The 27,380-nt window shown below is 53.9% G+C and overlaps 9 protein-coding genes across 9 annotated transcripts; 3 read left to right on the top strand and 6 right to left on the bottom strand.

The window, feature by feature from the left end:
* Positions 1 to 3,749: 3,749 nt before the first annotated feature.
* On the bottom strand, positions 3,750 to 5,757 carry M431DRAFT_89822 (hypothetical protein; the record flags this gene model as incomplete). Its single annotated transcript, XM_024924066.1, has 3 exons — positions 3,750 to 5,079; positions 5,140 to 5,272; positions 5,337 to 5,757. The coding sequence occupies 3 exons, from the start codon at positions 5,755 to 5,757 to the stop codon at positions 3,750 to 3,752; spliced, it is 1,884 nt and encodes a 627-aa protein (XP_024772595.1).
* Positions 5,758 to 6,431: 674 nt separating this feature from the next.
* M431DRAFT_510189 (hypothetical protein) lies at positions 6,432 to 7,381 on the top strand. The gene is made up of 2 exons (XM_024919421.1): positions 6,432 to 6,985; positions 7,068 to 7,381. Exons 1-2 carry the CDS (start codon positions 6,884 to 6,886, stop codon positions 7,197 to 7,199), a joined length of 234 nt encoding a protein of 77 aa, XP_024772594.1. The 5' UTR covers positions 6,432 to 6,883; the 3' UTR covers positions 7,200 to 7,381.
* Positions 7,382 to 8,047: 666 nt separating this feature from the next.
* On the bottom strand, positions 8,048 to 8,925 carry M431DRAFT_475101 (hypothetical protein). The gene has a single exon (XM_024915457.1). The coding sequence runs from the start codon at positions 8,778 to 8,780 to the stop codon at positions 8,175 to 8,177; it is 606 nt and encodes a 201-aa protein (XP_024772593.1). The 5' UTR covers positions 8,781 to 8,925; the 3' UTR covers positions 8,048 to 8,174.
* A 1,429-nt stretch (positions 8,926 to 10,354) lies between these two features.
* M431DRAFT_484012 (hypothetical protein) lies at positions 10,355 to 11,358 on the top strand (the record flags this gene model as incomplete). Its single annotated transcript, XM_024916167.1, has 4 exons — positions 10,355 to 10,396; positions 10,465 to 10,572; positions 10,880 to 11,200; positions 11,245 to 11,358. 4 exons carry the CDS (start codon positions 10,355 to 10,357, stop codon positions 11,356 to 11,358), a joined length of 585 nt encoding a protein of 194 aa, XP_024772592.1.
* Positions 11,359 to 18,189: 6,831 nt separating this feature from the next.
* Positions 18,190 to 18,561, bottom strand: M431DRAFT_497229 (hypothetical protein; the record flags this gene model as incomplete). Its single annotated transcript, XM_024917571.1, has 1 exon — positions 18,190 to 18,561. One exon carries the CDS (start codon positions 18,559 to 18,561, stop codon positions 18,190 to 18,192), a length of 372 nt encoding a protein of 123 aa, XP_024772591.1.
* Positions 18,562 to 19,721: 1,160 nt separating this feature from the next.
* On the bottom strand, positions 19,722 to 20,911 carry M431DRAFT_510180 (hypothetical protein). The gene is made up of 2 exons (XM_024919420.1): positions 20,841 to 20,911; positions 19,722 to 20,770 (listed from the first exon to the last, which is right to left on the bottom strand). The coding sequence occupies exon 2, from the start codon at positions 20,488 to 20,490 to the stop codon at positions 20,188 to 20,190; it is 303 nt and encodes a 100-aa protein (XP_024772590.1). The 5' UTR covers positions 20,491 to 20,770; positions 20,841 to 20,911; the 3' UTR covers positions 19,722 to 20,187.
* On the bottom strand, positions 20,550 to 21,134 carry M431DRAFT_7401 (hypothetical protein; the record flags this gene model as incomplete). The annotated part of the gene is made up of 1 exon (XM_024922182.1): positions 20,550 to 21,134. The coding sequence occupies one exon, from the start codon at positions 21,132 to 21,134 to the stop codon at positions 20,550 to 20,552; it is 585 nt and encodes a 194-aa protein (XP_024772589.1).
* Positions 21,135 to 22,486: 1,352 nt separating this feature from the next.
* M431DRAFT_7400 (hypothetical protein) lies at positions 22,487 to 23,444 on the top strand (the record flags this gene model as incomplete). The annotated part of the gene is made up of 2 exons (XM_024922179.1): positions 22,487 to 23,244; positions 23,294 to 23,444. The coding sequence occupies 2 exons, from the start codon at positions 22,487 to 22,489 to the stop codon at positions 23,442 to 23,444; spliced, it is 909 nt and encodes a 302-aa protein (XP_024772588.1).
* Positions 23,445 to 25,042: 1,598 nt separating this feature from the next.
* M431DRAFT_7399 (hypothetical protein) lies at positions 25,043 to 27,363 on the bottom strand (the record flags this gene model as incomplete). The annotated part of the gene is made up of 3 exons (XM_024922177.1): positions 25,043 to 25,491; positions 25,614 to 26,882; positions 26,976 to 27,363. 3 exons carry the CDS (start codon positions 27,361 to 27,363, stop codon positions 25,043 to 25,045), a joined length of 2,106 nt encoding a protein of 701 aa, XP_024772587.1.
* Between the last annotated feature and the right edge of the window lie 17 nt (positions 27,364 to 27,380).

The following is a 27,380-nucleotide window of genomic DNA, read 5'->3' as shown; positions in this document are numbered from 1 at the left end:
GGCCGTAAAAGTCGTGTTCGTCTTTGTCTTTTCCCTTTTCAGCCCCGTGGGGAAGGGGGGCCAAACGTGGGTTAATCGTAAATTGCAATGGAAAATCAATCGCGTCCCTTGTAATTGCCCATCTTCTCAATAGAGTTCAAGATGCCGCTGCCCCTTGCGCCACCCGGCCGAGGCAAGCCTCCTCCGATGCTGCTCTTCCCCCGCTCGTGCGGCGGCCGGAGCCCCGTTCCCGGCGCCCTGAGTCCGGAGACGGAGATGCGGTTCGGGTTGGCCCTCGACGACGTCTTGGAGGACACCGAGTCTGATCGCTCCAGCGCCGGCTTCTTCGACACCGATTCTCTTCGCTCCGGCTGACGCAGGGATGACTGAGGTGGTGGCGATTGAGGCGCCGCCGGTGGTGCAGTTTGTTGACGCTGCGGCGCTGGAGTTGGAGCAGCAGCAAGGTTCTGCATGGCCATCAGCTCCTCCGCGAGCTGCACCAGCTCTCCCTTCTCGACTCTCTCCTGCTGCAGGTTGACACGCAGCTCGTCATTGTCGCGGCGCACCGTCGAGATGACCGCCTCCAGTCGTTGAACATCCGCCTCTAGCTCTCTGATCATGGCGTTGTCGCGCACAGAACGGGCCTTCCACTCCTCCATATCGGCATGGTCGACCATGGTCATGGTGGAGTCGTGGCCAGCCCTCAGCTTCTCGTTCTCCATTGTCAGGCCCTGGATCTTGGCCTCAAGCTCCCGCACCTTCTTCTCCCACCGGTTTTCGTATGACTTCTTCAGCGCCGCAACCTTGGTCTCGTGCTTGGTCTTGTAGAGGCCGTGCAGCTCTCGCGCTACTCGCTCAACGGCAATCTCCACCTCTCGCGTGTCCTTGGGCTTCTCGGGGGATGCGTTTCTCTCCATTTCCCTGCCAGCGCGCAGGCCGGCCAGCTTGCTCTCTGCCTCTTGGTGCATCATTTCCGACGCCTCTCTTCGCATCTCGCTCTCCTCCAGCTCTTGCTCCAAGTCCTCCTTCTCTCTCTGCGTCTCGATAATCTCTTCTCTCACAATGCGCAGCACGCCCTCCATCTGTTCCTTCAGGCCACGTTCCTCGCGCAGCCTCTCCATCGACTCTCCCACCCGTTTCTCAGCATCCGTGACGGCCGTCTTGAGGGACTGCACTTCTGCCTCTTTGCCGCTCAGCGAAGCCTTGAGGGAAGAAATTTGAGACAAAAAGTCGGATTTGAGCGTCTCCAGCTCCCGCGGGGTGATGGACGGAATGCTCCTGGGCGTCTTGTCATTATCGAGGAGGTTTGAGAGCTGGCGGCTGGGGGTCAATGTCGATGCCAGGTTAGGCGTGGTTCGGGAAGGCGACAAGACGTCTCGCCTGCCGGGAGGAGATCTCTGAGAGCGTCCGAAATCCGCAAGGCTGGAGTTGTCGTCCTCCATCGTGTGATGCGCTCTCTTGGCCGAGGACTCGCGTCGTCCGTTGGGCGTCTGCCCCAGCTTTGCGAGCATGGCCATGTTGGGCACTGCGGAGAAGGCGCTAAAGGTGCTGACGTCCATGGTGAAGTCTTCGTCGTTGGCGGTGGCATCGCCGCGGTGCAGCCTCTCGGTGTCGTCCATGCCCGCCTCGTCCTCCTCGCGGATGCTGCGCGGGCCGTCCTCGTAAATGGAAATGGGCTTCTTCAGCCCGTTGCTGTCCTGGACCACCTCGTCGATGCTGGGCGACTGCGTGTCGTATGTCGGTCGCGATGGCACGTCGCCCGAAAGGTTGATCTTAACAGGAAACCGGCGATCGGGCGACACCTTGCGTGGGCTGCGCACAGCCCCTCCACTCACCTTGAGCAGCGAGCCGTCCAATGAGCTCCTCTGGCTCTCCACAATCCTGAGCGGTGACAGCTCTGTGCCTGACATAATGCGGCTGTGGCGGGATTTGGCGGGCGAAATGTTTTCCTGATTAAAGCGTGCGTCGTCGGTTCTTATTCGCGACGGCGGCCTGAACTGCTCCGGCTGCGAAACGTCTGTTGTCGGCGTGCTGGTCATGTCATCGTAGGCGTCCTCATACTTGTCGCTGACGGTGCTTGACGCTGACGAGGTGGAATTCAACATTGCGTCGGCGGCGGGCGACAGCGGAGACGACATGATGCGAATGCGGTGTGTTGGTTGTTGCGCAACCTGTCCTCCCTGATTTGCGCCCCTGATTTTGGATTTTTCTCGATTTTTTGCTGGCGGTTTGTGTGCGCGTTTGCGTTGCGCTTCGGTTTATGGAGATGGAAGCTTTGGTGTCACTTGGCCAACTTTCGCACCGCCTTCTTAGTAGGCTCTCCTAGTTCTTAGTAGTTTGTCCAGCCCAGGGCCCTGCCTGCTATTAATAAAAGTGAATTGAGGGCTTCTGTTGTTTATGCGCTGCATTGTTGACCCGGTAACTTTTGCGCGTTAAGCCGCAACGGGGCTAGCTCTGCGCTGATTTTCACGTGAGGGGACATTACGAGAGTTTCACAGTTGCCAAACATGCCCCCAGAGGGCCCTGGAAACCCTGGAAAGGGGCACTGGCTAGGTCCCTGGAATGCTGCCAATTACGAACAAAGGAGCGCTAGCCTCGCTGTGGCCGGGCTGTTCCTGGCCTGTCGCATCTGCCATCCACCAAGACGGTCGAACTCCATTAACTGGCATTGGATGGGAGCAACTTCAACCTCAACACTTTGACTGGCATTTGATGGAACAAAGGAGTTTCAACAGGCAAAAGGCTCTGGGCCAGTGGAATTCATCATGGACTTGGAAACTAAAACTTAACAAAACTAAAACACAAGACTCTATTTTTTTGATTTCAACGTATACTCAATAGCTTTTATTGTCGTTTTCATAATTCGTTACCTAATAACGCAACCCATCCAATGCACCGTCTGTAGTGCTTTTTATGGCTAAGAACCAGAGAAGAGAAAAGCAAGGGTAGGTCATAAGGTCATTATCAGGACTTGCCCCGACGTCTTCTCTCATTTCCAAAAGCAAAACCCGCACGTCTTTCGCGAAGAAACAATCCTCAAAAGCTAACAAGCAGCAAGAGAAGAAGCAAAGAAAAAGCGATCCAAATAGACCAAAAGGGCAAAAAAAAAAAAAAAAGGAAAAAGAAATGGTAAGCAGAAGCAAAAAAAAAATCGCAGAGGGACACAATAGCAAAAAAGGCCAAATATCACGGGAGAAAAAGCCTCTCTCAACCGTAACCGACCACATCTCGCCTGAGATCATTACAGGAATCCTCTAATCTTCACCGCCCGTAGCACTCCGCCTCTTCAAAGAGCCCACGGGAAGGATAATGAGAGAGAACGAGTAAAGCGACAACCATGTGCCGCCTTTTTTTGTGCAATTAAATTCCTCCATGCAGAAAAAAGCCGTCACTCATCAGCCATGTACATCCGTGACAGGGCATCGTAAGTAACATAGAATCGATGGCTAGTCGTGAATTCATCATCGCGTCTTTGGCATGGTGCGAAAGCCCATGAAGTCGTCTGCGGGTACAAAGAAACCAAAAATCCAATACACGGCAAGGAATGTCGTTACACCGTTGGAGAAAAAAACTGAGAAGAAGCAGAAAATGAGAAAAAATGGTGCCACAAATCGCTGCAAATAAAAATTATTTCATGACGCCGCCGCTACCCCCCACCGTGGTTGACCTGAAGATGCTGCAATACCTCGAGAACATGGAACTCAGTGGAACATGAAACTCGTCAAGGCGGAAAAGGTTAGATTACGTATGTTGTGTATGTGTTTTGTTTCTTACCGCCGGCGGGGAGCAGCGATAGCCGAAGCAGGTCGGCTCATGGCGTCGTACGTAGGTGCGGATACTGTTGTCTCCAGCATAGTCTTTCGTCGCTTAAGGTCCAGATTTCCCATGTCATCGCCCTGGGGCCGACCGATGTCATCGTCGTCATCCCGTCCCCTCTTCATGCCCGCACCGGAGCCATTCATCACCGGGGGCTGGGGGGCGTAGCCGTTCGACATGGAGCTAGACATGTCGGCAGGTGGTGCATATACATCATTGCCAGGAGCGCCGTTTGTAGGCGCCCGGTCGTTCGTCATCACATTGTACAAGTTGCTGGTTGACTGCTGAACACGCTGCGGAGAGTTGTAGCCATTGTGATGCTGGTAGTAGGGCTGGGGGGGCGCCGCAGTCCTGGGTGTCGCTCGCCCCGAAGCGGGGGGGTGACTTTGAGAGTTGGCCATCTCGGATGGCATGTTTGCGTCATTGTTCATGGAGGCCACGCCTGCGGCAGTGTTGTAGTTGTACGGAGCACGACCGTGATCATAGGAAGCACTGTCGTGAGTGTACTCAGCCTCATGCTCACCCTCCTCTTCGGGATGGCTCTGGTTCTGCTGCTCGGCAGAGACAATGCCATTAGGGCCCTTGTCTTGAGATTGATCATTAGACGGGAGGGGCGCAGGTGCTCGGCTAGCAGGTGGTCCCATCTCGCTCTTCGAATAAGAAGCGGCTTGGCTGTACAGGCGATCCGGGGGAGGGTTCGCCGAGTTCTGGTAGGGGGACTGCTGAGTGGGGGGCGCGTTGTACATCTGGCGCTGGCTGTCATAGCCTTGAGCAGCAGGGGGATACGGCTGCATGCTCTGAATGGATCCGGGAGGGGTTGCAGCCGGAGTGTTGGGCATCGAGCGTGCGCTGCTGATGCCGCCATCCATAGACATGGAGCTGCCGCCCTGAGATCCGTTCATGCCTTGGTTCGGCCAGTTGAAGCCTTCTGAGGTTGCCATGCTTCCCATGACGCTGGAAGCGCTCGTAGGCGGCGTGGGGAAGGTCAAGGCCCGGTCAAGCGGAGGCCGGCTGGTGCCAGATTGTGAGGGAAGCGATTGCTGAGGACCGGGCAAAGCAAGAGAGTGATGCCCTCCGATGGATGGAAGACCAGGGGGGGGCGGGTTTCGCATTGGGACGCTCTCACGTCTTTGTCGGTCAGCAGCGGTCATGACTTGGCTCGTCCTTCCCGGATTAGCGCTGGGGTGGTAGAGGAGGGCGCCGATGTTGTGCACAAAGAGCGGATACAGCATTTCTGTAATCTTTTCCTTGTTCGCAAAATCCAACGCGCGCTCATAGGGGATCCTGATGAAAGGAATTCCATGTTAGTGTTTTCATAGCCTTTGTCTGAGGGGCTCAACGTACCAAACACCCTTAAGATGCATAGGGCCGATCTTGACAACGTGGCGAACCTTTTCGCTCTTCAGGATGCCATCTCGGCGGCCTCGGGTCATTCCCGCGACATTGAGCAATTTTGTTCCATTAATCATGTGGTTGTCTGTACCAGGCTAAGTTAGTGAAAACCGCTCAAACAAAGAGCTGCAAAGCCGGGTTTACTGTACCTTCTCGCCTAGCCACGCAGATACCACGGGCCTCGACCTGGAAACAAAGGCTGCCCTCGTCCTCCCACAACGTGGCAGTAACGCGAGGCTTCATGCCTGGGGGAGGCTGCTGGCCCGTAGTATCGAAACCGACATACTGGGCCTGGCCTGCAACCCCGGGGATGGAAGGCAGCACAGTTGAAGGGTTGCCCATGGGATTTGATACTGAAGGGGGAGGAGCTGGAGGAGACGTCAAGCCATTGGCGTAGCCATACTGGCTGTAGGGAGCCGGATTGGAGTACGGCGAAGGTCCAGGGGGGAGCAGTTGAGATTGATGCTGCGAGTAGTGCGCCAGACCGCCAGAAGTAACGGTCTGAGGAGGGGGCGGCTGCCCAGCTGACATGTGCTGTGTGGCGTAGTACATGTCGGCACTCTGGTTCATCGCGTCGTAACTGACGATGGTAGTGGCCGGCCCCGTGATGGCTTGGGCAGGCAGCGTGGGAGACGGGGTCTTGGGGCCGTTTGACGATGAAACAGAGGTATACGACGACAGAGACCCAGTATGAGAGCTAATTGACGATGCAATGGACCCAACTCGGGGCGAAGAGGTGTTTGAAGAATCTGCCTGGTACGGCAGCGGCGGGAGAGACGGCACTCTGTCGCTGCTCATAAACGATGAGCGGGAAGCGGCGTGAAAGCCCAAGTACGGGAGGTCTGAGTGCCCTCGGGTCTGCACTTGACTGTGTGGCAAATCCAGCTTTCCGGTGTTGGTCTTGTAAGAGCAGGAGGATGGAGCAGACGAGGATCGAATCTCGTCAAGACAGGAAGAAGAAAAAATGCGATGGAAATCGACGCTAGCCACTCAACAAAGAACGCTCGCAATGAAAGAGTCCAAAGCCAATCAAGAATGACAAGACAATTGGGAGAGATGGATGGTTTTTCCAAAGGTCCAAACGGGGGCTCGGGAGAATCTAGCGGTGATCGAAACGCTTGACAGCAAACGGTGAGAAAGACGAGGCGAAAACTTTTTTGTTCTTTTCCGAAACAGTAAGAGATACTCGTAAAAGAAGCGTCTTTAGTCGTAACAAGGCATCAAAAAATTCAATCGTTTCGTCTCAATCGTAACATCCGAACTGGTGTCTCCAAATCGTTGCAGGCGCTTGCAGCGAGTTCTGGTTCTGAGGTAATATCAGGCAAAGTCGGTGATGACGGGCGGTGCAACAGACGCTGCAACCAAGTCCGGGCAAGGATGACTTTGAGTCGAAAGTGAGAGGAATGGGAGCTGCGATTGAAAGGACAAGGTCGGCTTGGAGGGTGGAGGAAGCTTTGGGACGGGCCACAGCTGTGTGCAAACAAACTGCAGACGTTTGTTCGCTTCCTGGTCAGGTCACCCACTACTGCAATGCAGACCGATTAGCTGCGTTGAATGCCGGATAAGAGAGAAGAGGCGGGGGGGAGGATGCGCAAGAAGAAAAAAGAAAATAAAAGAGAAGAAGAACGAGGAAGACAGGAGAGGAGGGTTATGCGGACGAGAGAGAAGATGTAGAGACTGAAAGCCGTGGTTGGCAATGTCTCTCTCTTTTTTTCTCTTTTTTCTTTTTTCTTTTTTTTTTCCCTTGACCTTCTCTCTCTCTCTCTCTCTCTCTCTCTCTCTCTGTCGGCTGACTGCAGTGGGGAATAAGACGGCGCCAACGGACAAGGCACAAAAGACAAAGACTCAATGCTGGACTTACCTTGGTCCTGGCCTTTCAGTCTCGGAAACTGAACCACAAGGGAAGAGAAGGAAAAAATGAGGAGGTCGGTGGAGTCGTGAAGACAAGAGGAAGAGAAGCAAAAAGACTGTCGCCAGGCCAGGCTGGGGACGGTTTTGTTTTTGGCGGTTGAGGGGAGCAGACCAACGGGGCCTGGGACGGGCCAGGGAATAGCGGTAGAGTCAAGGTTCAGAGTGGACAAGCACAAGCTCAGGGTGGGGAACTGAGCGCTGCCAGTTGGTTACAGTGGAGGGGGACGGTAGGGTACTTTTCACTGTCCAGCGGCGACTTGTACTTGGACAGTGCTGGGCACAGTCGCCGGTGCGTACGAGGTACCGCTCAGCCAGCCGGTACATCCAGTCCAATGTATTCCTACTTGTACATAACCTTGCCAGCGCTGTCCTGTCCCGGCCCCCTTGGGCGCGTACGAGCCAGCGGTAGGGTAGGGGGGTCTGGACAAGAGCAAGCCAAGCAGCCCTTCGCGGTTAGGCCAAATTGTGGATTGGCGACTCGGCCTGGTGTGGGCTCTCTCGCGCTGCTGGCAGCATTTGATGGACATGGAATATCACCGTGCTGTGCAAGCAGAGCAAGGCATCCCGGTACCGGTACATGGCGCAGAGGCCCATCGCAGCGGCCGTCGCTGGGTGCCATTGGCGCGCGCAGGTACGAGTACAGTCCCGACACATCTCCAGCCGCCGGGCTGCTCCACGGCACAGTGCCTCGTACTGCCCGCTTCACTTGGAGGATACCCCGGGCCTCGCCAGGGCACTCGGCGCTGGAGCTGTCCGCTGTAGCTTGCGTCGGGGCCGTTATCGCGCTGAGGGACAACGCACTGGCGCTGCCTCTACCTCCCATCGAATGGCTCTGGTACTTTGTGTTTCCACGTTCGTGCCATACAAACAGCAGGTACCTCAGACGGGCGCCAGTTGCTTCTAGCGCAGCGCCCGGCCTGTCCGCTGTCCTTCTCTAGCACCCTCAGCTAGGAGCCCCTCTCCTCTCTTCCCCAACCTCTCTCTCTCTCTGCTTGTCCCTCTTTCGCCCTCTCTCGCCGCCCTCAGGTCAGCTTCTGGCTAGGGGCGATATCCTGCCATCCTTCGCCCGTAGAGGCCTAAACGCTGCAGCAATCGACGAACCTTCTTCCTGCCAGCATCTGCAGGTCTCTTCCGCCACGGCGCCGGCTCCACAGTTGGGCGCGCACTGCTTGCAGGCTTGCAGACAAGCTGTCTCCCGAATGGTGCGAAGGAGTTCCGCAGCAAAAAAGGCCCATGGCGCGCGGACGGTACTTGTTGCGAGACCAAGCACGTACGAGTACAGACTTGCGATTTGGGGTGGAGCTGGGCGTCCAACGCAGGGCCTGGCCGCGAACAAGGGTCAGAGGGGTGTGCCAGCGCGGCGTGGGTGGATCAGCGTTGCACCAGGATTCGATGGAGCCAAGGTGAAGTGGTGATGGTCGATGGTCGTTAGCAAGAGTTACGGCCCACCTGGACTTGTCGACAGGGGACGGACGGACAACGGGCAGACGGGGCTTCCGGCCACAAATCCCAGAGTGCTGACGGCGCTTGCTTGGCTCTTCCAGAGCTCTTGTCGTTCCCTTTTGACTCTCGTCCACCGCTTTCTCGCCTTCCCTCCATCTAGCTATCTGTCTCTGTCTGTCCCTTTGTTGGGCATTGGGCATGGCCTGACATCCACGGACCCTTCTTACGACGGATACCATGTGCGTGTCCTGGCGTGAGCCCCGTAACAAGCACGAGCACTGTCGGTCTGAGAGCGGACCTCACTCTGCGGATGCAGAGCCTGGTGCTACCGTACCATGTACTCGTACATGGGACTAGGGTTGATACGATTAGACAATCGCATCAGAGATCTTGCCTAGATAAGACGATTCTGGGTTGGGGGGGGGCCGGGCGATGAATGGTGCTAGCCACCCTGCGATGACTTAGCGAGAGCGCAGGCTAAGACTCGACAGCCTTTCGGGGAGACACAAGCGCTTCTCTCTTGGGAAGTTTAGAGGAGGGGGGTTAATATCCATGAGCTTCCCGTCCCTGCCTTGGCACCAGGGAGGGGAAGGAAATCCTGGTGGGCATTGTGGCAAGCAACATGATCAGTGCATCCTATCCTCTCTTTTGGGATTGCGGATTTACAGGCGCGAGCATCAGCAGTGCTCCGTCCTGATCTGTCGGCATCAAGGGTCCAGGGCGCGACAGCTGGCCTCGAGCGTGTGAGATACCGACACCAGCTCGGGATGAGCATCGACTTCAGGCCATTGGCTCTTGTTGTGGCCTGCCTGTGCTAGTCTGGGAGCGGCTTAGCCGTCGGCCGACGAAGCATTTTCGAGCGCTTCGGCTGCTTTTGCCAACGGAACGGCAATGCCAGTGGCTGGGCCACCGTCAGCAAACCCATTTTGCGTATGTACACCGTCCTTCGAACCGATCCGCCGAGCTGCTCAGGCGTGGCCGAGACAAGGCGATTTTCGTCTCGATACGAGTGGTCCGGCTTACCTCTGCCTCTGTACTTGATCCTCAACTCAGCGCCGAGCAAGCACTCGACTCAGGGTCAGCACATTGTTGGCATCTAGATGATTCGACGTCACGGGCTTACTTGCCCAGCACCATTCAAACAGCTAGCAGCAGTCCAGCTGTAAAAGCAAAATGGATACTTGTGCGTGAGACCGGGGAGTTGAGCCCAAGTTTATCCATATAGCCGGCCGCGGGCCAGCTCGGAAGAGTGCGCCGTCGCCGAGTGTTGTGTTTTTCGTGTTTTTTTGCGAAGAAGAAGCACAAGGCCGCAGTAAACAGCTCAGCGGTGGCGCCCACACCAATCTAGAAGCCATTCTCCGCTGATCAGCACAATGCTGCCACTGGTGGGCAGATCACATCAACACCATTTTCGATAAATGTAAAATGTTGATTTGCACTGCGGCATACCAGGCAGCTTCCGCGGAACTCTGTTGCAGCACTAAGCCAAGTGGCTTTGTCATAATCAGAGTTCTAAAAGCACAAACACGTGCGCGATACCCAACTTCTGGTAGCCTTTCCGCATTGTTCCTCGGCCTGTTCCTGAAAGTTTGATGCTCGACTACCCACTAAAAAGCTGCCCGGTTAGCACACTTGGAATGTTAGTTCTGCTCCGGTCTTCGTATTCCACTGTCATCAGAGGGTAGACTTTGTACTATGCGGTTGCTACGATTAGTACATGCGCTATCAGCCCATATCTGCAAGGTAGTCTATACGTGGAAACCTGCTGCCCAGTGACATCACATGGGCTTTTGTCAATGAGAACCGGATTAGCATGGAAAAGGCCAAAACTTTGCTGTGGGCATTAGCCTTGTGGGTGAAGAGGCTACCATACCGTCCGGCTCGGCTTGCTAGGGCGCACAGCCTCTGCAGGTACTTGTTTAGCTGTTTGCCAAGGTGGAGTTTGCGTCGGTCCAAGTACAGTATTGGCGTGAGTTAGCTGCACTTGGGAAGCTGCTCGGCAACGCTGGGGAGATTGGCCAAAAGGCTACGGTGAGTTTTTATTTTTCACTGAATCTTTTGTTGGGCCTGGCAATGGCAGTGCGTCGTGATCTTTGTGTTTGTGGCTACGAAGAGACGCCAAACACGTTGACTGTTAACGGATAAACACGTGCTTGACAGCTTACTTAGCATTGACACGTTGATATAAGTTCCGTTGTAAAGGTACATTTTGTATCAGTGGGCGCCTCCAGGCTTTAGTCATCAAATTGCTGCAGACTTTTGTACATGCTGCACTTCTGCACAGTATCGATAAGGGCGTACTGGGCGGAACACCCCGCTTCGGATCGACGCTCTGCAGCGATCTGAGGGAAGGAAGGTAGAGCCGTGGGTGCATGCTGCTGTAGAAGGTGGAAGTCACTTGGACAGAGCTTGCGACCACTCACCGAGCAAAGGTGGCCAATCCAGCTTCATCCCCAACAGAAAACACCATCACCTGTTAATCTGCATCGAGCCAAATCGATCCTCGGCTCGCTTCCGCTGCAACGCCACTCCTGCAGCCTCAAACGAAAAGTGCCGTGAGGATTCAGACGATCAGGGTGGCCAGAGCCTCGACCTGACGCTGCCGAAAATAGAAACGGAGCTACGGACCGACACGAATGCTCTACTGTCTGTCTATACAGTATGTACAGAGCAGAACAGACAGACTACAGACTACAGGAACAGGCACAGGCACAACAGGCACTTCTTCTCCGCGAACTTTTGCAAACAGTGTGGGCTTTGCAACAGGCAGTCGATTCAGGCGATCTGGCATGGCATAGCGCCAACGTGCGCCCATAGCCGGGCTGGAGATGCAAGATGCACGCACGCATGATGGGGAACGACGCACATTCGCATCAGGAACAGATTTCCACGATGCATCCATCTTGCATAGGTCCAAGCGCACGGCAACGTTTGCAGGATCCTGCATGTCCGGGGGGAAACGCTCCTCTATGGGTGAGCCGCAAGTCCGAATGCGCCTCTGCAAGGCATTTTCGCAACTCTTGGTTCGACACAGGGCCGCAGCCATCGTGCTTGAACTTGACCCCAAAAACCGCCTTGATACGTTGACCCCAACGAGCAACTTTGATTCCAGCTAGCCCACAGCCATTTGCGTGCAAAACTGCCTTCGACTGGCAGCCATTGGTCGTTCTGAACCTGGGCTTATGGTCGCATCATGGCGTGGGCGAGACAATTCGCCCAGAAACAATCTAGTACGGCCAATGGCACCAGCTGGCCCTAATCACACCTGCCACTCACGCACTGCCAGTCCATCAATGCTGAACTTGCTGCCATCCAAGACAGTCTCTCATTAGCTCCCGCATATGCCTATGCAACGCTTACCGAGACAAGTTTGTGCTACATGTGCCAAGTGTGCACGAATGTTCAAAGATGCAAGATAACCGGCATAACCTCAGTCGACCATGCTCCATCCGCAGCGGCATCACATGTTATCCTCGATGTGGTATATACTTCATCTGACTAAGGCGCCTGTTCGGCTACACATCTACACCCCTCTCTCGATGTGTATATACAGCCAAGATAACCTACCTCAGAAGCCGACATTTTTCACCGGGCCATCCTATCCGTCGGAGAAATTGGACAAGCAACAATTACAAGCATATCATTCGTTGCGCGGGAAACTCAATCGACACGTTCCCCTGGCTTCCCCAAGGGCGTCGCTAGGGAAAAGGCAAATACAATAGCACAACTGGACTCTGCACCTTATCAAAGGGTGCAACGCCGACCTCAACATCCATTTATTCTACGGAGCATAGTCTATCCCTCCAGCCCGGCGACCCCACAGCCGGAGGATAACTTAACCAGGCGGGCGTTTTGCGATCACCGAGGACCTGGCATATGTGGAGAGGCGCAAGTGCAAGCGCAAGTGAAAATTTGCAAGGTATTCCCTGCCAACCATTGCGATCCCGGAGAGTTCCCTTACATTGCACTCTCCCGCAAAAGCAAGATTGGCCTTGGAAATGCGGACTTGATACCTTTCGACTGCGGTCCTCGCTCTCCCCGTTCGCAGCCATACAAGTACTTGCCATTCTATCCTTAAAGTACACGCACTATGGCTATTTTCACGCAGGTCCTGAGATGGTGGACGAGGATCTGATATCCGCCACATGCCGGCTTTAGGATGTGGTGCCACTGCAGAAGGAGAGTGGGGTACTGCCGACCGAATGCAAGATTCCGTCGGGGACTAAAGCGCCTCCCATCTTGCCTGATGCACGCTTGCCACGGCGTGTGCAAGAATCCGTACATGCATTGACACAGCTTCGCCCAAGAAGTGTCTTGCACATATCTTACATGAAAAGGTTATGCACAGCCGCGGCAAACAAACCTGTTGACGATGTTCGCCACCAACGCCGCTGAGAATGGGACGCTTCACGGCCGAGTTACCGGCACGCCGTATCTGCAGTCAAAACATCCTTCATTGTTGTGTACGATTGCTCTGCTCCGTATCCGTACTCCGTGTATACTGATTAATTCGACCCATGGATCAACTACACTATCTGCTCTACCAGCTGCAGGATAGAGCAATTCTTTCCCCCTTTGGCAGAAGAGGCTTAAACTTGTCGCCTGATTGAGTTCGCGGACAACCTGTTTGCTGGGATATCAGTTGGAAACTCATATCTCTTACCACTTTCCTCTCCCTTCTTTCATATACACTGATATGTCTCCTTTACGAACCGTTGGGACGCCAGAAAAAATCCTTCCGCAAAGCTGCCATTGCTAATGTCCACAAGTACCAAAAGTACCTGGCCGTGGTCAAGATATGGTGCCGGTAATTTACTCGCACTGTACTCAAGTCACTCCCGCCGTACAGGTACTTCCTACCAGCCATCCATTATCGAAGCATGGCCTGAGCTTAGGGGGAAGGAAGTGGAGGGTGATGGGGGAGGGGGGTATGAGTTGGCAAGCTTTCTCCCGCTCTCTTTGATCTACCTCGACCTGCTTCGACTTTTCGTCTTCTCCCTCCGTACATCGTCGAGCTCAAGGGAATATCTGCTTACGACGAAACAGACGACTAGTATGAGAATGGGTCAGACCCAGCTCAGACGGCGTTAGAGATCCTCCCTAATTTGAAGTTCCATCGTGGCCGGTTCTCGTATGTCACCAAGAAACCTTGCAGGAGCGGGGATAGCAAAAGAAAAAAAGAAACACTCAGCCAACTAGAGCAGTTGTGGTGTCTTGCATCTGGGGAGGCTTGACAGCTGGCCGTTCCCCACTGGCTGTATCATCTCGCCAGCACGTTTCAACAAAGGACACATGGCCAGCCACACGACCAACTCGCTCTCGGAAGTTAGTATAATTTTGGCTACAATCTTGATCTTCCTTGTCTTACTTCGGAGCAACCATCACGCAGCCTGCGGAAAGGCCAATGAGGGCTTTGTTATCCGCAGTGGAGGCGGTTAGCTGTTTTCTTTCACGTGTGCCAAATCAAAACGGCCTGCTCCGGCGGTCGGGAGTGGTAAACTGTACCACGAATCAATTGAGTATACCATGGTTTCTAAGCTATCAATGAAAATTAGTGCCTGACCAGGGGCAGGGGATTGCCACCCAGCTGGACGTGAGGCCGTTGGCAACAATATTGGAACAAGCTTCGAGTTCCTCGTACATGCTACGCGCTTAACCACGACCCATGCACGGGGAAGATTATTCGGGCTGGCATTGTTTGGAGATTGCCATCAAATGACAGCAGCTTCTTACTGCTTCGCGCTCGGCTCTTTGTCCCATGAGCGCCAAGGGTGGGCACATTGCTCTGCCTCCTTAGAGGTACCAGCTACGGATACACTGCACAATGTGCGCGCCTGAGACTCATTATGCATGACATGCTGCAGTATGAGCCGCGGGTTGATCTGGCATAAGGCCATACCGACAACCCCGGCCAAAGCATCTCATTCATAGCCCTGCTTCACTGCCGTTGGCAAAGTCTCAAGTCGGGAGCTACTCGTACGCCGCATATGCCGGACTGTCATCAGAAGATTCAGTTGCCTTCCAAGGGGCTCGGCTCCTAAGAGTGCAAGCGTGTTTTCCATCCTATCCCTCGGTCTGGAATCCAGTGGATTTGCTTGTTACGGGGTGGTTCCGCAGGTATGCTAGCCGCGCCTGCGTGCAAGCTGCGCACTCACGGCACTTGATGCTTTTGGCCCCCCCGTGAGCAGGGTCCCATATCAGCAGAGAGCCATTGCGATGCATGTGTTTATCTATTGATCTGCGCTATATGCTTTACTCGTTTTCTCTCACCTGGAATTCAGTAGTTTGGCAGGTTGTGACAGAAACTCTAGCAATGACGTCTACGTCTTCCAAAACATAGCCCCTCTCTCATCGAGAGCCCTCGTACAAGATACGAGTACAAGTTTCCGCATGGAATACTGTGACACCGAGTCTACACACCACGCGAGTCTGTCGTACGCTGCATAGCATCTCGACGATTTGGAGTTCCAGAGGGTCGACCTTTCATCGTCATACAAGAGCTCCGGTAAAATTCGAAGCCCGCGTCGCTATTCAGGCCTGAGAGTCACGCCTTCTGCGCCACAAATGCTGCTCTCCCCAATCGGATCATCAAACCGCTCTCCCTGTCATAAAGGATGAACGAATCAATGTTTCACCAGCTCACCTGGACAATTCAACGGTGCTGACCAGGCGTATCCTCATTGAAATCTTGCCATGGCTGAGGCCAAATGCTCCCTCGCTTCTCATTCCGTCAACCCTAATTCGAGGTTGAAATGGCGGCAGAGTCCCTGCAGCCTTGCTCCTAGCTTGAAGCTTTGTTTAGGATGATACAACCCAAGCCAGAGGAAGAGGGGGAGGGGTGGCCATGCTAGCTTTGCAGCACTTGCATGATGCACAGCGGCTATGTATGTCTAACACATAGCCAATCATACCCGTTGATGTGGAGTCTTGGAATAGACATGGGGTCCCTCCTGAGCAGTTTCAAGACCAGCCATTTCCAGCCCTCGGTTTTTTTTTTTTTTTCAACCGTCATGGTTCGGATTACGACGTACGACTAAGAGATCTCTGCCTGGTGCTAACCCGGTAGCTTGGCGAAGGGGAGAGTCTAGCATCTGGCTTGGACCCTCTGCTTGCCATAATCTGAATATTACTCACCAAATCAACCAAGAGGGCATGCACGTCCGTCCCTTGGCATGGGCTCTATCCGACATGACCGTCCATGTACAATGGCTGAAGTTCATTCAATCTCTCCACCTTTGTGTACCAGTGTCAGTTTCGGTGGAGGTTGTCGCTCTTATTTAATAGATCCTACATTAGCCTTCCCGTCTCCTCTGGCGGCCGGATGCGAGCATGTACTTCCGTCAGCCAGCAGGAAAGTAGGTACCGACTCCGGAGCAGCTGGGCGGTGCTCCCCGTAATGCACGTTTTTGCGGGATGGTTATTTACCCACGCTGGGCGCCTTTGAGTTTGAACTCACAATGTCACGCTTCCCATCGTCCACCGCCCACTCGCTACAAGGCCCGGCCGAAGGGTGAAGCTCCAACTAGTGCAAGAATGTGCAGATAGTGCTGTGACTCCAGTACCATGCCGGAGGTCTCTTTGCTAAGGTTTCACACAATCTTGATCCAAGCACCGGTACAGCTTGGCCTTAGCTTGATTTCGTGATGACATGGAGACTTTTGTTTTCACCTGTGACACTGACACTGAGAATCCTGTTGGTGGTATGTCTACCATCTCCGGGGTACGTCTCCCACAACCATCTCACTAACAAACAGCACGAGGTATTTCCACAACATCTTCCGATCGGAATGGATAGAGATTTTCTTACTTTCTCAGCTTCTGGGCAAGACAGCCCACCCATTGAGATGCCATTGGCCGTGGGCTGGGTCGATTGATCCGGTGGCCACGGTCTAATCCGCGGGTAATTTCTGTCTCGTTGCTCTCTCGGTTTCCTGATTCTGCTGCCAGGGCTTACTGGAGACGAGATGAGTCTTTGGTGCTACTTTGCGGTTGTTGTTTTTTTTAGCGACTCCAGTGGCCAGGGCGGCGAGGGTCCTCAATATCAGCCAGGCCAATGAGAGCACACCACGTCTCTGCCATACCACACCAGATCCCGCGAAGGGCCACCGTCCGCCGCCGTCGCCGGCGCTGTTGTGTGGCTTCCCACCCTAGTACCAGCCAAGCACGTCAACGCCTCTGCAGGGCTGGACTTGTTGTGGGAGCATTCGGGCTAGGGAAAAGCATTTTACTGCGGTTTTGTCGAGCCAGCACATCCAGCGTCTGTTGGAGCTTTCCAGGATGAGCTATCCAATAACTCAATGGAATTGATAAGCGAAGCTGTACAGGAGCCCTGCGACCCAGAGCTAGTGACTGCCTGCACCATTGGGCTCTCGCTCCGTATCTCGTGTTTGCTCACACTGTGGCTTTCTCAGCCGAATCTAGAAGTCGACGTTCCCTCTTTATGCTGGTCATTGTCAGGCGTTTGGCACAAGACCCCCGGCCCCGGTCCCTCAATTCGCAATTCCCTTTGCTCTGGATTATCTACTGGAGCTATGTGACTGAGGCAAGTTGATGAAGAGAAAACGGCCTGGAGTTTGAGCAAAGGAAATTCAAATCCACATTGCCAGATCATCGTGGTGGGTGCGCAGCTACCTGCAAGCATATGGGACAAGCGTGTATTTTTGGTGAGACCCCCCCCCCGCTCGGCATTAGAGCACAGGTAAGAAGTACATGCGTGGAAGAACGGTCCGCTTCACATGGAAGACCGAGGGTTGTTCTTTTGGCTTGCTTCCCCTCATGAGTCTGCCTGATAGCAATATCCACTGCTACCCTATTACGAACTACCAAGTACACCCAACGTTTTGTTTCAAGTGGTGAATGCACCACAGGTGCAGACTACAAACAATACAAAGTACCGAGAGGGCGCGGCTTGACATGAGGATGTGGCTGGTGGACAATATTCTGCCATCAATCATGTACAATGGATCAGGCGAGGTAAGGTGATGGTGTTTTGACAATGACAATCCAGCAGGCTCCCTTGGAGTTCTGCAAGGACCGTTGATCTTCACTACGAGAAAAATAAAGGCCAAAGAGAAAAACGGAGATCAATTCGTATTCCCTTTACTGATCACCCTTTTCTTCGCCATCTTTCCTGTTTTTTTACTGTTACTTCCTTGTACACGGTTGTACAACTTTGCTCATGATTCAGCTGAGGTCACTAATAGTCTCGATTTGTTGTCTTTGCCTTTCAACCGTTTTGAGCCAACCAACCAGCACTGGCCGTTGGATTGTCTCGCCCTGTGAATTCCCGCAGTCTTAGTGACATGCCGAGCCTGTCGGTTTTCATTTTCATTTTAATGAAATAGCAACAGTAGCGTTGTCTATCAGGTCTTACATGTACGAGTGAGTAGCAAAACCGTCTGGGTTTACGTATTGCAGCCTGATATTGGCAACTTACGGTACCATACTCCGTACAATGTATGTATACGTGCACATCCCGCAAGCATTGGGAAGAGATAGCGAGAGGTGGATCTTTGGCGTGATCAATTCTCCGTCTTCTTTTCCCTTCCCTCAACTGACAATTCATGCACAGTCTCTATAAGCGGTTTGCCTCTTTGGAACCACGTGGTCAGTGCTATATGTAGTCTGTAATCCTGACGTCCGTTTGCTCTACACCGAGTGGAGCATTGGCCCGGAGCAGAGAACGTGACATGCCGTGGTTCGTTCTCTCCTCACGCTTTTTTCGGGGCACCTCCCGGCAGTCTTGTCAGACCGAACATTGCTCGGCCGCCCATGGGGGAAGGGAGGGGGGACCATTGTATGTCCGATGATGGGCGAGAAATTCCTTGCCTGTGAAGGGCCCTTCCGGGAGGAGGAGGGGACTTGGCTCTCTTCCCCCCCCCTTGCTCGCCTCCAAAACTGGAGACGCAAAGACTCTGGGGGCTTTGTGGTTGTGGCCTGGCTTTTTTCTTGTGGTGGCTCCATCTTGTCTAGCGCCTGGCCCTCTCTCCCCTCACCGCTTATTGCGTTGCTCGCACGCATGTTGATGGATGGAGAGAAAGCCCCCTCCCTTGCATACCCGATTTTGCATGGAGCCCACACTCTGGGGGGGCGTGCGGACTGGGGGGCGTGTGCACGATTCGGCTTGACTTTTGGACAGAGCTTCGCTGGCTAGGCCATTCAGTCTTATTCCTCACGGGTTTTTTCTCTCTCTCTATCGAACCCGCATCAACCGCTTTGTTTTCTCCTTCTTGTCTTGTGTTGGGCCCTTGCCAGCTCAGAGGCAAGGGATCCGCCTGCTAACGAGATGGTCCGTGGGCAGATCGCACAATTCCCTTCTATGGTCACGGTACAAGTCCTTATGGTCGAGCTGTTGGTGGCCTGCCGGGACTACTAATACGTGTAGATATGACAGGAGAGACGGGCGAGAACATCCCCCCCATACGAGGGAGAAAAAAGAAAGAAAGAGAAATCCCAAACCTCGCTTGGCCAATGTGGCAGTCAAGAAAACATGCGATATGACTGACACGAAGTAAGCAATGTTACCGTGCAATTGTAGGACGAGAGAACAGGGCAGATTGCGGGCAACAAGGGCGGCGGCTGGCGGCAAAGAGGGTAAAGAGCGAGAGAGAACCTGAAGGAGGAGGCTAAGAGAAAGCCGTGAGAGCAATCGGCGTGTTGTGTGTGACCAGGACCAGCCCCCGGTCCCTCGCCCCCCCCCCCTCGTCGTCGATGCTCCTTACAGCATGATCACCATCACATATGTACATACAGGTAAAAACGAGACGTTGGCGAGGAGGGAGCTCTGCCGATAGGAGCAACGAAAAATGGCTGGCAAGGGCAGGGCCACCGCACCTGTACCGTTACTTTCAACCACTCGGTACGTCTACGTAGCACCGCTGCGTGGCTTGCCTGTACGATACGGTGTTTAAGGAGAAAGCCAGCCAGCCTGCGAGGTCCAAGCTCACCAAGATCTGGGCGGTTGATGCACAGCAACTTGCTTGACCCTCTCTGTCTCTCTCGTCCCACGCAAGCAGCATGTGTCAGGATGTACAGAGTACAGCATACGAATACTGCTAATCGTAGTGATACATTAGCTCTCCCGCCGCAGGCGCACCATGAGGAGCAATGACTGGGGCATTTCTGCCACGACTGCCGTCTGACTTGTTGTAGTAAAGGTTGCGCCCTCAATGCCCGGTCTAAAGCTGCTGAGCGAGCAGACCAACGGACGTACAGAAAGAAAGTGAAGGCGTGAAGACACAAAGTATCTGTCTTGTCTTTGAGTAGGTGGCGTGTTATGCTCGTGCATAAAAGCAGGAAGCGTTGCGGTGATATGTACACTCATGTAGGTCCCTACTGACGTACATGTGCATGGAGGCTCATCTGTCTCGCCCATGCATCGATTAGCAGCAACGCCTTTGCCTTGGTGGCCTGCACGACGGGATTGGCTGGAGGTGCCCCCCGGGACTCCGTGGGAGCACGAGGAGCAACGCTGAGCCGACGCCGAGGATATCCAGTTCGACGACGCATCTCGGGCTTCGTACGATGAAAGACAGGATGCTCCAGATGCTTGCAACGGCGGCGAGAGTCTCACGAAAAAGCCTGCAGGCCTTCCCGGACGTCAATGGCCATGCACATAACTTCGGACACGCTCCCCTCGCTGAGAGATTAAATGGCTTTCAATGTACCGGTACTCTGTGCTGGGCACGGGAGGAAGTGCTTGCTTGTCGTGCCAGCAGTGCTACTAGGAGCACCCATACGCCTCCGGGACCCTTGCTCGGGGTCCATCTCACATAAACGAGCTGCCTCGTAGCCGAGATCGCAAGCCCAGTGTTTGCGACGACATACTAATACCGCCATTGCGAAGGGAGTCTTGTCCACATCAACAAACGTCACGTACTTGTACCTGCGAAGAGATATAAAGCAGGTGCAGGCAGGCAGTAATATCGGCAACGATCCATGCTTGTACATGCCAGGACGAGGAGTATCGTACCGTATCGTATGCTTCACAATCTGGTGGGGGACCCCAACTAGTGATCTGCAGCAAAAAGCGGCCCGGAGGCTGGTGCGCTGCCCCCGTCTATGCCACAAAAGGTCGCCGTGGTTTTCAGTCGAGGGGGCTGCAGTCTAGACAAAGGGCACAGGGCCTTGCACTGCACGGCGCCGCGCACAGAGCAGACAAAATAGCTGGCATGAGAGAGATCTGGCTTACTCGTACACCGTACAGCGGGAGATATCAGCTGCAAAGCAGGTATGATGCGCATAAGTGCGGCGAGGCAAGATGCCATGTAAGGTGCCGTGGTCCTGACATGATCTGGTAGGGAAAGGCGCACAAGCACAGGGCCAAGTAGGGGAGCCCTGTAGGACGGAACCTGCCACAGCCGCGTTGCTGGGAGAATTGGCTGAGGCGGCTTGGTCGGTTGGTTGGTCGTCTCGTGCACGGTCACGGTGCGTAGTCTTACAACCGCCGCCGCCGTCGTGCTCGTCTGAATACATACTTTGAACGGAGAGTATCGTGAAGCGGACCCGTTGATTTGTTGCGGAGCTGAAGGGCGAGCAGGGTCAATGGGAAAGACGGTGGCTGTTGAGGGATGAGCAATGACCAAGCCAGCCATTTTGAGGGTCGTTTGTCTCTCTGGAACCGGGACCTCTATCGCCGCCCAACATGGACATGCCTCCCTAGGCTCATCAGGGACTCATCAACTTGCCAAAAGTCCGGTCCAGGGAGGGCAAACGGATGATAATGAAACAAGCCGTAACCAGGACAGGGGATGATCTGGTATAGTGTGTACTTGGAAGTCGATTGGACGCACAGACTACATCTGCTGACCAGAGCTGTGTCCAGTGAACAAGCATTACGTCTTCTTCGGCATCATGTGCTCTGATAGTAGAGCTAATCGTGGATTCAAGCGAGGCGGACAAAAGGAGACTCTCCTTTACAGAGCGGCTGCCCTAGAGCCGCGGTAGAGACCCTACAAGGGAGGAGAAATGAATGAGGTGATGATGGTGATGATGGCTGGAAGCAAACCAACAGTACCGTGCTCTAGGTACCCAAGCCAACTAGTGTGCTTGTCTAGTTGAGTTGTGTAACCATCGCGGTGGAAGAGGAGCCAGAAAACTCCCGCGCTTATATGGATCCAAGGGTGGCATCCGAGGAGAGTTTTGCGCATGAACCTCCCATCGGTCAGTCATCTGGTATGCAGCCAGGGGATCCAACCGGCACATCCCCAGGCGAGGCGCATATCATGGGTGCAGTGCAGACTGCATTACATTCGACGAAGAGCCACGCGAAGAGCCCTGCGTCGGCAAGTTTGCTGTGCTGTGCTGTGGGTGTGGGGGACTTGGCTTGGTCTGATGGGATCGGTTGAGTGAGATTCCGACAAGATGGTGGCGATGGTTGGTGTAATGGTTGGTGGTCTGTTCACTCCCGCAAGAGAGGAAGCTGAAACATTTGGGAAGCGCTGGCCGACTTATACCGGATTGTGTGGCGATGATGGGGGCTGGATTTGGCGGTGGCGATGCGAGAGACTGACAGCATGACTGCATATGCCCTCATCAGCGTGAGATCTGATACAAGGAAGATACTGGGCCACGATGGATAGCGATGATGATGATTCTATGGAGGATCCATCTCGATATCAAATTGACTTTGTGGGAGGAGAGACGAAGTTGTGGTACAGGCCAGCGTCATGTGACCTGGCGTCAAACAGGCGCCCGTCTTTCACGACATTAGCGGGACAAACGCGCCGAAACGCGGGCAGAGGCTCAAGGGCTGCTAAATGGGCGTTTGCAGTGTGTCCTTTTGTCTTTTCTCCCTTGAAAAACAGAACAAAAACGCCGTGACGGGATCAAATCGTTGGCACACGGGCAGCTGTTCTTTGCCGTATACACGAGTATACAAACAGTACTGCTACAACTACAGCTACTAGTCCCAGCGTCAGATGCACGCCATCGAGAAAAAAGCGACATGTCACCACCCAAACCCCTGTCCCGGATCTCCGCCACGCGCCCCTGGGACCCTTGGAACTCGTCCGCAACAGGCCACCAGCGAGCAGAGACGCAGCCGGGCACGGGGTGGCGACACTCGCGGACCAGGAAGCTCAACAGCCAGTTCCGGGCCGGCGACGGCTCGGGTGGCCAGCGCTTGAGCGACACATGGGGCGCCGGAGCAGAGAATCCCGGTGTCGCTGGCCATGACAAGGCAAGGAATACGAAGACAAGTGGCGATAGAAGCAGTGGCAGAAGCAGTGGTGGACAGGGGGATAATAATAAGACGAGCGTCGTGGACATGCTGACTCGCCCAGGGCTGATGCGTGAGACGCTGGATTCACGCCGCCCAAATGGGCCCGAAGCACGGGACAAATCGATGCCGGGGGACCATACCACAGCAGAAGATGCCTTGATGCACCAGAGACGGCTGGAGGATGAGGAAAAGCAAAAGAAATTCCAAGCCAACCCGCGCAAGCTCTTCGATGGAGTCACAGTCTACGTCAACGGCAGCACGTTTCCCCTGGTGTCCGACCACCGCCTCAAGCAGCTCATCAATGAAAACGGCGGCAACATGTCTCTGAACCTGGGCCGGCGAAAGGTCACGCATGTTATCCTCGGGCGACCCAACGGTTCAACAGAGGGCAAAGGCACCGGGGGTGGCCTCGCCGCGGGCAAGCTGGAAAAGGAAATACGGAAGATTGGTGGCTGTGGCGTCAAGTTTGTCAGCGTGGAATGGTGAGTTTGCCTTTCAGTTTCTTGCAACGTCTTGGCTAATTAGATCCAGGGTTCTACAAAGTCTCCAGGAGGGGAAGAGATTGCCCGAAGCGCGCTTCTCCAACCTCAAGATGGCCGCAAAGGCACAAAACAGCGTCTATGGGCTGTATTCCAAGCAAAACGCCGCCTCTAAAACCGCACCATCAGATACCGCTTCTTGATTATCTTGACGATTGATAGGATAGTTTGTTCCCCATTTATGCATGGAAGCACCGCATGAGCCTAGTTGGACGACAAACTTTTATTACGACGGACGAGGATGGACGAGGCAGAGGAGGAAGAGAGAACAGCAGCCTCTCACATTACACCGATACGAATTTATGATATATCACTTCTCATAGAACACAAAAGGAACCACATTCCGACGCAGGTGCTAGCACCAAATCCTGTCCGAGGGCAGAAGAAAAGAAATTCAGAATACAATTCACCTAGCTCTTTCGGTATCAAGTCTCGACGTGCCACCACCCTAACTATACTTTCTTGAAGAAATAAAAGAGAGATTTAAGCAGCGATCTAACTGACTTTAGGGCCTGTCCCGGGCTTACAAGGGATGTTCCCTCCTTACACAGACACTGGATATGGATATCTATATCTTTCCGGGTTGTGGCGGCTTGTGTTTGCATTCGCACGAGCAATACTCGCACCAGACGGCCTCTTTTAGCACAACGACGAGAGATCTCCTTGAATTTCCTGATTTTCGCGCTTCGGGGATCTCGAAGCCATCGGATACACCGTCATAGGCACACTCTCGCCACATGTCTTTCCAAGTTTCAAGCAACAACAACTCACCCAACAACAGTCTCTCGTCCAAACCCATTCACAGTGAACATCTACTTCCTCATATTGAACAGAACAAATAATACAAAATCTCAAGCCATTCTTCCCCTTGATGAGACCCTCACAGAATAAATCCCCCCCCCCCCCCCCCCCTTCTCCCTATCCATCCTATCCCGTGTCCCACCTCCGCTGTACAACTCATCTCCCGCCTCCTCGACGCGCCTCAATGTAACAAATCCACCAAGATCACATCACAAAATTAAATCAACAAATAATCGACAATCAATCAATCATTTAATTAAATGAATGTAGAAGTGAGCTACCACAAAGATCAGAACAGCTACAAACAACCCCCCCGGCAACACAAACATACACCATAAAGTAAAAGAAGAAGAAGAAAAAGCATGTCATCTTCCACCCGACAAAAAAAAATCTCCCCGTGTCACTGGGCCTCTCCGGGGTGGCGATTTTTCTTCGCAATGTAGGACAAGGCGACGTTGCAAGTCTGTTTCGAGTTTGGGGGGATACGAGAGCGGGGTGGAATGAATATCGCGAACATTTGATGATGATCGGAGTTTGTGCCGAGGAAGGGGGAAAAAAGAGCTGAATGGCGACATGTTCTCTAGCTGAGAATTCAAGTGAGGAAATGGAGATGTGCAAGAGGAAGGGAATTTATTCATGGGAGATCATGAAATAGCTGTCGTTTGAAAATTCGGCGGAGGAAAGTATAGGGTAATTTGCTCTTCAATCACAGGGTTGTTAATTCGGGACATTTCTTCCATTGAAAAGACTCGTTGAAATGAGGTAAATCAAAATATACCTATATCCAGCAGTGTTATTTGTTACTGCATACCTAGAGTAGATACCTCCATCGCAGTTGGTAGGTAGTTGTTTCATATCATAGCCCGATTGATCATGTTGTCAATCTTAAATCCGACGCGACTTTCAAACAATAATCCAAAACTGTCATATGCCACGCTCATTACAGCTTTGCCTTTATGCCTTCCTCGATAGCGGCGTGTTTCTCACCCACAGTATCAAAATACTCCTTTACTTTACGCCTGGCCACATCCACAACCGCCGCGTCTTCCACAGTGCTCGGCACCGCAACTTCTTTGTCAAACTCGCCCTTGGCAGCATTCTCCAGTAGCTCCCTCAATACTCGCCTCAGAGTCTTGCCGGAGCGTGTCTTGGGGATCATGCCTTTGCCCTGAATGATACCGCCAAGTGAGGCGATGGCGCCTACTTGCTTCCGTACAAGGGCCTGAATCTCAGCAGCCAGCTTCTCGTCAGGGACTGCAGCTGTTGGGTGAGATGGGGTAGAGAGAGTGATGAAAGCGAAAGGCAGCTGGCCCTTTACGGCGTCAGGGACACCCACGATGCAGGCTTCGGCAACGAGAGGGTGCGAAGTCACAGCTTGTTCAATACCACCTAGGCCTTGTTAGCTGGACTGTTTCTAGAGTATAAACGCACGGTTGCAATTGCTACCTGCAGCCCTGCAACGGCCAAGAAAGAGCAAGATATAGGGATGGCGCAAAAAATGGAAAACTTACCGCTTGATAACCGATGTGCGCTCACATTCAGCACATCGTCGTTCCTGCTCATGACATGCACATAGCCCTCGGCATCAATCCAACCCGAGTCTCCAGTATCAAGCCACTTTCCTTGGAATCTCTTCAAGTATCCCTTGTAAAATCTCTCCTCGTCGTCCCATAGAGTGCGGAACCCAGTCGGCGCCAATGGCATCCCCAACACAATGTTGCCCATGGTGCCTCTGTCGACCTCGCGGCCCTCATCGTCCACAACGCGGATGTCAAAGCCAGGCATGGCTTTGCCAGCACTGCCAGGTTTGAGGCGAGGAGGATCATGACGAGTCTTGGCCTTGCGGTCACGACCCGCATGGGGGACGAGAGCACGGCCCGTCATGGGAGAGCCAGTCTCCGTGGACCACCAGTTATCGATGACATGCGCAGATGGCGCAGCATACTTGTCTAGGAGCTCCTGATACATGGATATGATGCTTGGCTCTGAACGTTCTCCGGCCAGGAACAGGGCGTTGAGTGTGCGGAGGCCACCCCGCTCGCCAACCTTGGCCAGAAACTTGTTATCAGGATCATCGCGCTTGATGGCGCGCAGAGCCGTTGGGGCAGTGAACATGGTGTTAACCTTGTATTCTTCGACAATGCGCCAGAAGGCCGAAGCGTCTGGTGTTCCAATTGGCTTGCCTTCATAAATGATAGTAGAAGCGCCAGCCAGCAGCGGTGCGTAGACTATGTATGAGTGTCCAACAACCCAGCCGATATCCGACGCCGTGAAGACAACGTCGCCCGGCCCGTGGATATTGAACAAGTAGCTAATCGAGAGGTGTAAACCAACGGCATGGCCTCCAGCGTCTCGCAAGACTCCCTTGGGCGTGCCTGTTGTGCCGGATGTGTGGATAATGTAGACTGGATCGGCACTCTTTACGGGGACACACTCGGCCTTGATGCCTCTTGAACGTGCGCTGTTCATGACTTTCTGCCAGGATGCCTGGCCCGCGCTGCGGTCTGTGGGTGCCCAGGGGACCTGCTCACGCTGCCAAATGAAGGTCCGGCGCGGCTTGTGAGTGGCTAGCTTGAAGGCCTCCTCGACGAGCGGGCGATATGGGATAGGAGGCTTGTTGCCGTCAATGCCACATGACGCCGTCAAGAGGGCCACGGGCTTGCATGAGTCGATACGCTGAGCGAGGGCATTGGGGGCAAAGCCGCCGAAGACGATGGAGTGGATGGCACCGAGGCGGTTCACGGCCAGGATGCCGATCAGAGCAGCGGGAATCATGGGCACTGTTGTTCATCAACGTTAGCAACAAGGAAATCGTTTAGGTATAATAAGTGAGGTGAATGAGAGAGTGAATAGACTTATACGAAGCAACTTACTGTAAAGCATCACCACATCCCCTTTGCGCACGCCATCTTCTCTCAGAGCTCCCGCAAAGACCTCAACCTCCTCCAGCAGCTGACGATATGTGTACTTCTGCTTGACCTGGGTGACTGGGCTGTCAAAGTAGATGGCAACCTCATCGCCGTGTCCAGCCTCTACATGACGGTCCACGCAGTTGTAGCAGGTGGAAATCTCGCCGCCGGGAAACCACTCCCAGCTGTCGTGCTCAATGCCGCTCTTGAGCTTCTTGGCTGTAAGCTTTAGTGTTGAGCTGGGCTTCTTGTGCCAGTAGAGATGCTCAGCCTGGTTTGCCCAGAACTCCTCAGGGTTCTCTAGGCTGTGCCGCAGGATATCATCCTGGACATGACTGTCTTTGCCAGACATTGTGAGATATGGGGGGA

Source organism: Trichoderma harzianum, assembly GCF_003025095.1.
Source record: "Trichoderma harzianum CBS 226.95 unplaced genomic scaffold M431scaffold_9, whole genome shotgun sequence".
Lineage (NCBI taxonomy): Eukaryota > Fungi > Ascomycota > Sordariomycetes > Hypocreales > Hypocreaceae > Trichoderma > Trichoderma harzianum.
Note: the sequence above shows the minus strand (reverse complement) of the source record. Positions and strands in the feature narration are given on the sequence as shown.